Here is an 11,749-nt window from a genome sequence, read left to right as displayed (position 1 = left end):
TGGCACGTGAATAACAATGGGGCATTTACAGAAAGAACGGGAGCTAGGGATTTCAGACACTCGCAAAAGACTGTAAGAGACTTGGCGATGAACGGATGGCAGGCCCCGGTTCCAGCGGCGCTACCAGCCAGGGTCTCCGGTGCTGACGCCAGGAAATGTCGCCTCGGCCCTCGACGGCGGAGCACACTCCAGTGTGGTGTTGTCGGCTTCCTCCCTGGGCTTCCTTATTTGCTCGGATTGAGACTCTCCGAGAAAAATTTCCTACATCTAGTGTCCGAAAGAATCCTTTCGAGATGCCATGTGCCATGCTACTATAAACCTCCTACTTACACGAATGGAAGTGAATCCGTGCTTTTCGAGTTGCTGCGATTCATACGTCTTCCAAGAAGGGAACACGTATGTCACGAGAGTGGACAAGACGGATTTCATTTGACGCACATTCGCATAAGACGCAAGTGTTCCTCAGGAATCCGGTTGTCTCCTGCATCTAATGCACTGAGTGGCTACACTCCGACTTCGTCGCACCGTACCATAGTATGCGAGCTCACATGCCGATGGTCGGTTGCCGGCCCATCACAAAAATGAAAATACACTGTCACCGTAACTGGAGCTCCTCTCAAACAGCTGGGCCCATCCCACCCCGTGTCTGGGTGCCATGCTAAGGTACTTCCTGTTCCGAACCTGCAGCCCTGGATCCCCCGAAAACGCTTGAATTCTTCACGGTACGACTTCCTTTTCCTCATGGCAGTGGTATGTCATGTCGGGGTGTCGGTCTCCTCGCAGCAGTGTACTTGGGATGAGTGGCACGGCAGGTCCAACCACGAATAACAGCGACCGGCGTCGTCCCGGCAAGTAGACAAGTAAGGCTTGGCTCGAGACCGGAGAGTGGAAGCTCTCTCCATCGCTGGCCGACTGCTCAGAAGAGAGAAAAAGGCCACCGCGACTTGTGTTGTTGCCCCGCGCACGTAGTCTCCAGCATACACCGCCATTCGGTCCGTCAGGCAGTCGCAACAATGTGAAGAACCGAGTTCCGTAAAGCAGGCCGGATTCAAAGAGTCCGCGCGGCACGTCACGACGCCAGCGCGGCTGGAGCCGGTGCGGCCCTTGAGAGCGCTCGGCCACGCTACTGAATCCGACTGCGAGTATCTTCGAACTCGACAATGCGACAGGAGGCTTCGCCGCCAGGTAAGGGGCATCGGAAGCTGGGAATGCTAAGGCCGCGAGCAAAGGGGCGGCAGCTGTGACGCCCCGAACAAGGAGCCGGGGAGAGTCCCTGTCGAGGATACATGGTGCACTGAACCAGTGATCCTCCCATCGTTCGCTCCTTTTGTTAGCCATTCCCTCGCTACCAAACTCGTGGAGCCGTCTTTAGGCAAGACGCTTGCAGCTCTTTGTCGTGTCTCCATGAAGCAGAAAGCTGCGCACGTCCACTCACACCTGGTGTTCAGCATCCTCTGTCCTCTCCTCAGAACAGTGGAGTCGAGCTGCAGGACGGGCGTCAAAGAGTTCGGACAGAATCGGTGCTGCGGATTCCCGCTAAGTCTACGCCTAGCCTAGTAGGGACTGGTCAGCCTTTCAAAGAGAGCCTGCTGTTCTGCTTCGACCTTTTCCAGAGAGGCGCTATACGTACGTAGTCTGTATGGAGCAGCACACGACGGCGACTACACATCTAAAGTCCCTGTGACAGGGTTCGGATATTCTATCAATTCGCTTGTCTCTCTCAGACACCAGTAGTCCCCGACAAGAGAAAGCAAGGCGCGCTGGTGAGCCACTACAGCGTCTGCACAATCTAAGAAGAACACCGGCCACCTGAACCTTTTTTGCTCTGCGGAAACTAAGATGGCTTTTTCGTGGGATAGCGGCAGTTGGCGGCTTTCCTGAGTCGCTACAGTACAAGACAATAGCTTGTCAAAGCATGCTCACCGACTGAGTTCCGCTTGGAGATCACACTGCTCCCCCTTTATTCTTCTGATCAATCCCTCGCGCCTCCCCCTCTCTGCCTGAATGGCGAAAGTCACTCCTAGAAGCTGGGCGCAGAAAGGGAAGACAGCATGCTAAGCAAGGCTCTGACGACTCAGGGAGCGCTCCCCAACAATCGTCGGACTCAGTTGTGCGGTGACAGCTACCATCCAACCAAGTACAAGGAGTACTTCTTTCGCAAGGGGATCAAGACTGCAATGGCTAACGACGCCACGGCCGCTCAGATACGTCGGACCCCACACCATGAGCCTAGGCGTCGCTCGGCAAGCAGGCCGGCCAGGCTATGTCCTGTTACCGTTGGGGGTAAAGGGGTATCCTCGCGCAGGTGGGGCGATAATGTAGTTTCCGTGTCTCTCCGAGAGGTCATCAGATTGCTATGGCAGAATATGTGGAGCGACCGTAAGTTTCGCTAGTGGACAAGATCTGTCCTGCGCGCTGCGTACCGTGCAGGATGGTTCTGCCGCTTCGAGGGTGCAGCGGTAAAGCAGTGGTTTGGGAGTCCCCACGGATAATACTCGGAGACGTCACTTCGCTGAAAAAGTCGGAGTCCTCTCCCTCTGTGCCCACCTGTTTACCTTAGACTGCTCCTGCTGGATCTTTTTAGCCTCTGCCGCAACAACCTCGACTAGAGACTCCAAGGTATCGCCGAACCTTTGAACACCTGAAGGGAGTTTCCGAACTGGATATGAACGAGTGTCGCAGGTATCTCTGTTGGAAATGCTTTCAGCTCCCCTTCAACACCACTAGCAGCGATTCAGCCGCAACGAGATTTGGCGGTGTGCGGAAACGGCAGTTCCTCAGCAAACTCTTCAGCCAGTTGGCAGCTCGTCGCTGCCTTGGGATGTTAGCAGGACTGGTGTCAGCCGACCCTCTTACTTCGCGAGTCGACCTATGGCCAACCACGGCAGACGGGTTAGGGCAGGATACGCTCTCACGTGGTGCCCTTACCGTCAGTGAAAGTGACGCTCTCGCGGGTGAGAAAGTGTGCATCCTGCAGGTGCTCGGGAGGCAGCGCATGTACGCGGTTTTGGCTGTCGAGCTGAAGGTTTATTTGCTCTTCTTCCTCTGCTGCGTCTTTGCGGTCTGAAAAGTGATTCACGCCGGCGGAGGCAGGGGGCTCCATTTTAGAGAAGGGCACAGGCGGCAGTTGTAATTGCACACATGGATCCAGTCCGGCCCAGCGACAACACCTGTGTTAGGGCTTATGCTGCCGCGGATCGGTCTGACACAATGACGGAGCTGCTGCAGCCGAACCGCTCCGACTGTCAAGCACTCTGGTGTGAGCTCCTTCCTCTCATGATCTTCCGCGCCGGGCGTAAGCTGTTCCTTCCAGGAGGCTGGACCCGACAGCTACCAAACGTGGTCCGCCTTCGCAGCCGTCCGCATGCAGTAGAATTTTCACGGTGCCCCGCATACACGACATGTGCTCACGAACTGTGACAGCTTGAGAACCTTCTATGAAGAGGGTACCCCTCCGCTCTCGGATGTTTCCGAGGACGCTGCCCGGGCCAGGCTCATCATCCTTGCGTGCTGCCGGGTCGTACTGACGTCTTGGTTGTAGCGCCACGATGGGTCTTTCAGTACGGCTCTGGAGTCCTGCTTCTTTCCTACTGTGCCAGGGGACACTCACTGTGTCTCCGGTCGGTTCCCTCGTTGGGCTCCTCCGAATTCAGGTGTGTGTGTGTGTGGGGGGGGAGGGGGATGTGTGTGTGCGATGAAGGAACAACAGACGGCCTCAACATCGGTCGTACCCGGGAGGTTCCGCCTGATGGCAGGGGCGAAGGAACTTATGTACGAGAACTGCAACATTCCCATTCCTTTCTGGGGGGCCGGCAACAAAGAGCCTCCACTGCTGTGTTACCCTGGAGAGACCGTGCCTAGAAAGCGGATGCCAAGGTTACTCGAGAAGCGTGCTCTGACGTGGAAAATGTCGTATCGCGGGAGTAGCAGCGGTACCCCGGGTAGATGTCCCTTGTAGCGAGTAACCATAAGACCGCGAGCCAAGGAAAGCAAACCGAAGACAGTAGGGCCAGGCAACGGGGTTCTTCGGTGTGCTTTACCAAGAGGGCAGCACTTCTGTCCCCTCCCCCCCAAACCAGCAAAAACTCAGATTCAGCTGGTGTGACACACACACAGTAGCACATCCTCTCACGGTCATGTTCGGGCCTTTATGTCTGCACCCGTCAGAGCCTCTGACGGGTGCTACGTTCGAAACGCATCCTGAGAATTGTTTGAAGAACCCGACCGCCCAACACTCCTTCGACAGCTGCAGCCCCAGCCGGACGTGGCGCTGAGCGAGTGAGGCTTTCCTAAGGGGACGGCGAGGATTGCTGGACGTCCTTGTCATGCGCTCCGACAGTCTGGTGCACGTTGTAGAGACCGCTTTCTTGCTTTGTCTTTGTGTCTTCCGTGTGCGTTCCTTGACTTGCGCTTTACGGACTATCTGGTAGGCGGGAAGTCTGTTCATCAAGCGGCACAGCTACTTCCACGATTACGGGCCCTCCTGCGTCAACACTGCTGCGAGCTCTGGTAAGTGTGCTTTACTTACCTCGGTTGTCCTCGCAGACAATCGGATGTTACGGCGGCTTTTTTCTTTTCTCCTCCGCCGATCACACATGGGAAAGCCACCATGGAGACACAGATATGCGACTCTCAGAGGCTCGTGTCTAGTAGTACAGTCTTTCACATTCTCGGTAACCGGGGTTACACGCAGTCGACGGTGTGTCCATCTGAAGCCGTCCTCACTGGCCTCAAGGGCGGGACGTTCCCGCCGGGATCCGCAGCGGAAAAGCACGAGTTGACGGCGTAAAAGTAGCAAGGACACGCCATGAACTTCACAAAAGCGCAAACTGGGGGAAACTGTGGCGGTCGCACATGAAAACTGACTCGCGAGATACTCTCGACCCTTTCTCGTGGGTCTCCGCCATTATTCCTCATTCCTGAGCCACGCCTGAGCGCACAGCCTGGTACCTTGTGCCTGCATTGAAAGGGTCATGCTTGCCCAGATGTGGCTCATAGCTCCTGCTCCAACGCGCCCCGGGTTTCGGGTTGTTCGTGTCAGAAAAGTGTCTGTCTGGACTGCCGTAGTTTGAAAGCAGCTGAGTCTCCTCAGACCCAGGTTCCCCTTCATTCCAAACGATTGTTAGTCAATAGCGATATGGAAGGGCACATTTTTCATCGGCTCGCACTGCGTTGTAGCTCTCTGCCTCACGTGGCTCTCACGTGCTGCTGGGGGGTTTCATTTGCGTATCCCGGCAGCCGGGTCGCGCGGTGACGGGGGGGTGATCGTACAGTAGCACCTGGCTGTTACGATTGTTTCTTCACCAAGTGAACAAAAAACCCTGTCCGATGCGGAGACTTCTTGAGCGAACGGTGTATACACCAGAAGCGTGTTATGCTGTGCGTCTTCGCTTCCGGAGTTGGCGATACTCTGCTGTCCTCACACATCCTCGCGCAACAGCGTTCGAAAGCTCCTGTCGTCGTCCAGTCGTTCTACCTGGTCAGAAACCCGCTCCAGGATTCAGCTCGCCTTTCTGAACAGCGTTCTTGCAGCTTGAGGACAAACAGAGCGCTCTTGCCGTGAGGGTAATACCGTTGCAACTCACACGGACAGCGCAGCTCCTCGAGCGAACTCCTGTCTCGTTCTTCTTACCTGATTTTCTTCCCGCTGTCTTTTTCTTTTTTCCTGTCTGACAACGTCTGCCCCCTTTCCTGTGTCCAGCCCGGATTCCTGCTCGTGGTATCCCCTCCACCCTCCGTTTCTTCTCCAAACTCTGGCAGAACCTAGGATCCTTTGTACCAGCGTCTTGTATTTAACTTTGTCCCGCATTCCTTTCAAGCTTCCCGAAGTTTTCATCTGTCGGCTGCCCTATTTTGGGGGTTTCTCACAAGACAGTCGCGTCTCTTCCGCGCGGTCTTCCTATTCTTCAGTCCCAAGCTTCTTTGGCTTGAGCTGCTGTGTAATGTCTGCTTCTCGGTGAACCCGCGTGTAATCGAGTACATGTCCTCTCCAGTTGTTTAAACGTCCGGCGTTTTCTGCTTCCCTGCTTCTGCGTGACTACCCTTCGTTCGCTTTTTGCGTTCTCTCGTCTCCCGGGCTTTTTCTGATCTTCAGTGGCCTCTAAGAGAGTTGGCTGCCTCTTCTTCCATGTGCCGAAGGCAGCTGGCCCACTGACTCATCCAGAAGGTTCCTATCGTCGAGAACGGTTGGGGTTTTTAGGACTTCTCTCTAATCGTCTTCGCCGTGGAAAGGTCTCTACCGCAGTTGCGGGGACCCCTGCTGTCCGACAGCATACCTGACATTCATAGAGGGGAAGAGTATCCGTGGACACCCACATCGTTTTGTTTTCTATCAGATAGCAACCATGGCGCAGCAATTCCCCATTCAGCTTCACTCGGTGGTTAACGTAAGTCAGCTTCGGCTTCTGAATTGTAGGCTTTTTCTTTCCTGCGGTGTGGAGGTTTTTCTGTATGGAGGAGTAACGACGGCGCCCTCGTGATGATTCCGGACAGATGTTTGGAGAGTAACAGCAGATGGGTACTGGTCCGGTACTTCTTTCCTTTTGTCCGTTTCCAGCATGTACTTCAATGGCACTTCCTAGTTTTCTACTCCACGCTTGTCAGGAGGGTGCTGCTTGAAGGGAACCCTTGGCAGTGACGTGGGTTCTACCGCCCCGTCATCTTAGTTTCGGCCAACAGCACCCCCCGGCAAGACAAGGGAGGGGAAGGAGAGACCGCCAATAACTAAGCCTGGATATTCTTGGAAAAAAAGTGCTTAAAGGCACCTTTTCTCCCCTTTTTTCTGACGGGAGAAGAGTATTGTCAGCTGTCGTCGATCGACGCATGAAGACAGTTTCTTTAGCGGAAGACATCTTGATAGGGGGGACAGGTGCAAGGCTCGAGAACCAGTGCTGCTTGCGTTTCTCAGGAAAAGCTATATCGTAACCAGCACTTTCTCTTGCAGAGATCTACAGTTTGTTCAGTAATGCGAAGGGAGTAGTAGGCGCACCAGGTGGACTTCCCCAACAGAGCCTGGGAGAAAAGGGGAAGGGGAGGAGAGGTGGTTTGTCGGTATACACACAGACCCTTTATTTAGCACTGTCCCGGGGTAGAACAACTTCCATGTATCCTCTTCGTCACCCTCCCAAAACTGACGCTTGACTACGTGTGTTTATGTTATATGCACACTCAGTGGCTTCAGAAAGACTTGCGTTTCTTCCGGGATTCCACAAGATCTCCACAATACTATGTTGGTTTCGTCCCGGTCACGTGGGTGGATTGTATAATATCCACCGTACAAATCTGAGTGATCATCATGGGGTAGCCGCTCTGTACTTGAGATAGAAAGATTTCCAGTTCAAGACAACGCAGCCGTAGCTCCTCTGTTCGCAGGCTAGGTAGATAAGGTCTACAAGGAAGTGCGTGCATGCATTCAGTCACCATGTATCTCTTTTTCGTTGCTCCTCAAGCACCTGCCGTGTACGCCTGCTTATCTTCCGACAGCTCATCTACCAACTGACACTCCCCCTTCCACGCGTTGAAAGCACAGAAGATGCTTTACGCCTGTGTAACTGGGATGTATGTGTTTATCCTTGTATGTGCATGCGAGACAGCCCCTCCCCTCAGTGAAGAAATGAAGGGCTCATGTCCTTTTTTCCTCCTTGTTTTTTTTTCAGCTGGCGGAGCAGGGGGTGAGTTCTTCATCTTTCCGCTTTGGTAATGTTGCGTTGGATGGAGATAAGAATCTTGTAGTCAAGGATACAGAGACAAATGAACTGTATATCTTCTCACTCCAAGTTCGTGAAGCTCAAGAAGGTCGCAATTCCTCATCCTCTCCCGCCTTTACATTCACGAAGAAACCTACTCAAGCAGAAGCAGCCTTAATGCACCCAAGCGAAAAGATCATTGCTCTTCGTGCCAAGACAGATGGATCCTCTGGTCATATGATCCAGGTGTTGAACCTAGAAACAAAAGCACGTGTAGGGACAGCGCAAATGAATGAGCCAGTTGTCTATTGGAGATGGGTAGGCCCAAAGCTTCTGGCTCTTGTCACCGACCGTGCAGTCTATCATTGGACTGTCGGAGAGAACGGCGGAAATGACGGAAGTAATCCATCTGAACCGACGAAAATCTGCAGTCGAGAAGGACGTCTCGCTGAAAGTGTTCAGATCATCTCCTATGCGGTCGATAAAGATCTCAAGTGGTGTATCCTCACTGGCATTTCCACACAGGTAACTTTCATACCAACCCTCGGAGAGATAGACGAGAGGACAAGGGGGTTCTTAGAAGCACATCATGTCTCAATGTGGCTATCTCTCTCTATGTATATCTCTCCAGGGTTCAAAGCTCAGCTTCGCATTTACACGTACACACGTGCGTGATACCTATATATATATATATTTACGTGTGTACATGTGTACAGACGGATGTATGTATTGTTTGTGTGAATGTAGGTTAGCGGCGCCTCTTCTTCTGTACTCTTTGGACGCACCCCGTGATATTATTGCCCTTTTCATATCTTTATCTTCCCCGTTCTACGGATGATCTTCTGGCGATCCGTCCACCTTGTATGGATGAATCCTTCTGCTTTCAGCGTTATCGTTTCATTTGTCTTCTTTCGTAGCTGTTGATCTGAGGCTTGTGATAATCTTGATACTCTGAGAGAAGAAGATGACTGAACCAAACACCGTCCCTCTCTCTATATCTCTTCACTTTTTGACTTTTCTTTGGTGTCAGATGATGAATGGAAGAACACCTTAACTATCTTTGCTCCTCTTGTATTTCTATCAATGAAGTTCCAGTCTCCTTCGTTCTCTGTCTCTTCGGTGTTCTTTCGAGAAGAATAAACTCCTATGTCTACGAGATATACATCTAGTCGGTTATATATATACATACATATATTCTATATATATGTAGCCGGATATATATCTATATAGACACCTAGGTATACATGGGAGTCGGACTACTGCAATGGTATGCCCGTGTTAGGCCTAGACATACACGCTGCTGAGTTTTTTTTTTCTTCTCTCCGCATTGAATATATTCCCTTCATTCCCTCTGCGAAAGGAGGGAGAACTTTCCTCATTCTTTCCACATTATCAATCGAAGTCAGGGGCACGGCTTTCTTCTTTCATTCTCTCATTTTTATCTTCATGTATATCTGTATATCTCTTTTTCTCTATTGTCTCTACTGACGAATATTCTCCTCCTTCAAGCACATGTATACATATACGTGGGAGTACGTATGTAGGTAGGCAGATGTACATATATATATGTATAGATGTATATGTGTATGAGTGCATGCGGGTGTATGTCGGCAGGATGGTGGGAAGACGATTGATGGAAGTATGCAGTTGTATTCAATGGAGTTAAAGAAGCAACAGCAATTAGAAGGGCATGCAGCATGCTTTAATAACATTGTGATTGATGAAGCTGTTGGACCCCAGCCAGTTATCTGCTTCACGGAAAAGAAGAGAGACAGCAGTGAATTCAAACTTCATATTCGAGATATCTACTCATCCAGGGAAGGTTCTCAAACTCCCCCACTACGCTGTAAGTTTTCTTTCTTTCTTTCTGAGGGTTGAGCCCTTTTAGCTTGGTCTTTCCACCCTTCAGGCTTTCTCTTTGTGTTGGTGTTGCTAATGACATGCGTTGAAAGAAGACAGCAGGGGTTTTCACGTCTGTGGACGTACATACCTCATGGCATGGGGCTTTTGTATCGCCATTCATCCCACAAGACACTCGACCTACCGCAGTCAAAACTGAAGTGGATATCTATGTGTGTATGTATACATACAGAGATGTGTATGGCTGGATCTACATAGGGGGGATGCATGTGTAGAAAGATAGATAGATAAATAGATAGGTACTGGTCTATTATTGATACACAAGCCGCGGGGAGGCTGGTGCTGTTTTGCTTCGAGGATGGTCTTTCGCAGGCTTCTTCAGGTGAAGCTTCGGTTGATATAGAGAGTAGAAGGGTCTGTTTCATCTTATCTGTTGGGTAGTGGTTACTTGGCATGCAGCAGAGTTTATTCGTGAGAGGTGAAAATGAAGAACTTCTTATGAGGGCGGCTTTTGTATCTTTCTCCGCTTCTAGATAGATAAGACGTAAAGATGAAGAAGTGTTTCAAGAAGAAGACACCTTTCATGATTTCTGTCCTGGAAAGCTGCGGGGAGGTAGAAGGATTTCTCCTTATGTTTATCTATGTATGTATCACTATGCATGTGTGCGTCTGTGTGTCTTCCAGTACGTCTCTGTATACAGCATCTTGTTTCCTGTACCGTACAATACTTGTGGCATACATTCATTCTATTTCATCTCTCTTCACTGAGGTTTCTCTCCGTTCATCCCTCGCGGAAGTTGTGACGGCTGGTCGGTGTGTCCTTGTGGCTCTCCATCATTCATACAGGGTGTCACATGCAGGGATGAATACGACGGAGATGTCGTAGAGGGTGTCGCATTTCTTTCCTTTCACCCCTCTCGCGCTAGAATCACCCTTCTATTGAGACTATATATAGAGATACTAGAAATACCGACATGAGCTGGTATTCTCTGTGGCGCATTTATCAAAGAAGTCTTTTCATGAAAGCAACTTATATACATATCTCTCTCTCTCTCTCTTGTGCGAAGAAACATCAATCCCCAGGAATTATCACCCCTTTCTGTTGTCCTGTAAGCACTCAGTAGGTCCTTTCTTTCTATCTTTCTTTTGTCATCCCCTTGGTCATTCTTTCTTCGTTTCTTGTGTCATCTCTTGTTTGAACAGTGGCGGTGGATATTCAGATGCCACCTGAAGCTCCAGCGGATTTCCCTCTTTCAATTCATATCAGTCAGAAGTTTGGGGTTGTCTATCTCATTACGAAGGGAGGACATCTCTTGCTTCTAGATGCTCTGACGGGAACAGAAATCTTCAGGTTGGTTTCAAAACTACAGGAGAAAGAGAAGTCATTCATTAAGACAACTCTTTGATGAGGATCTTTGCCGAAGAACGACTGAATGAAGTGTTCGTCGGACGATGGATGGTAGATTCACCTCTTCTTTCTTTTCCTTCTGTCCATGCTTTCACAAGTCTGACTGTCTACATTCTTAGCTGTCATTCTTTCTCGCGCTTTCTCTCCCACAGTCTTCTTCTTCGTGGCTTGATTCGACTGTTTGACCGGTCATCGTCGTGTGTGCGTATGTATTCGTGTCATATATAGCTATATATGTATATATATACATACGCATCTCGGGTCGCAAGGAAGAAGAAGACTGTGGGAGAGAAAGCGCGAGAAAGAATGACGCTAAGAATGTAGACAGTCAGACTTGTGAAAGCATGGACAGAAGGAAAAGAAAGAAGAGGTGAATCTACCATCCATCGTCCGACGAACACTTCATTCAGTCGTTCTTCGGCAAAGATCCTCATCAAAGAGTTGTCTTAATGAATGACTTCTCTTTCTCCTGTAGTTTTGAAACCAACCTGAAGATTTCTGTTCCCGTCAGAGCATCTAGAAGCAAGAGATGTCCTCCCTTCGTAATGAGATAGACAACCCCAAACTTCTGACTGATATGAATTGAAAGAGGGAAATCCGCTGGAGCTTCAGGTGGCATCTGAATATCCACCGCCACTGTTCAAACAAGAGATGACACAAGAAACGAAGAAAGAATGACCAAGGGGATGACAAAAGAAAGATAGAAAGAAAGGACCTACTGAGTGCTTACAGGACAACAGAAAGGGGTGATAATTCCTGGGGATTGATGTTTCTTCGCACAAGAGAGAGAGAGAGA

General features: G+C 50.5%; 2 protein-coding genes across 2 annotated transcripts; both read left to right on the top strand.

The window, feature by feature from the left end:
* The first annotated feature begins 3,107 nt into the window (after positions 1-3,107).
* CSUI_007364 (uncharacterized protein) lies at positions 3,108-4,455 on the top strand. The gene has a single exon (XM_068067510.1). The coding sequence runs from the start codon at positions 3,695-3,697 to the stop codon at positions 3,956-3,958; it is 264 nt and encodes an 87-aa protein (XP_067920514.1). The 5' UTR covers positions 3,108-3,694; the 3' UTR covers positions 3,959-4,455.
* Positions 4,456-5,286: 831 nt separating this feature from the next.
* On the top strand, positions 5,287-11,204 carry CSUI_007363 (clathrin heavy). Its single transcript, XM_068067509.1, has 4 exons — positions 5,287-6,386; positions 7,656-8,210; positions 9,300-9,531; positions 10,749-11,204. The coding sequence occupies exons 1-4, from the start codon at positions 6,345-6,347 to the stop codon at positions 10,949-10,951; spliced, it is 1,032 nt and encodes a 343-aa protein (XP_067920513.1). The 5' UTR covers positions 5,287-6,344; the 3' UTR covers positions 10,952-11,204.
* Positions 11,205-11,749: the final 545 nt, after the last annotated feature.

The sequence above is a fragment of the Cystoisospora suis genome, assembly GCF_002600585.1.
Source record: "Cystoisospora suis strain Wien I chromosome Unknown contig_3878, whole genome shotgun sequence".
In the NCBI taxonomy this organism is placed as follows: Eukaryota; Apicomplexa; class Conoidasida; order Eucoccidiorida; family Sarcocystidae; genus Cystoisospora; species Cystoisospora suis.
This window is presented reverse-complemented; position numbering and strand designations above follow the sequence as displayed.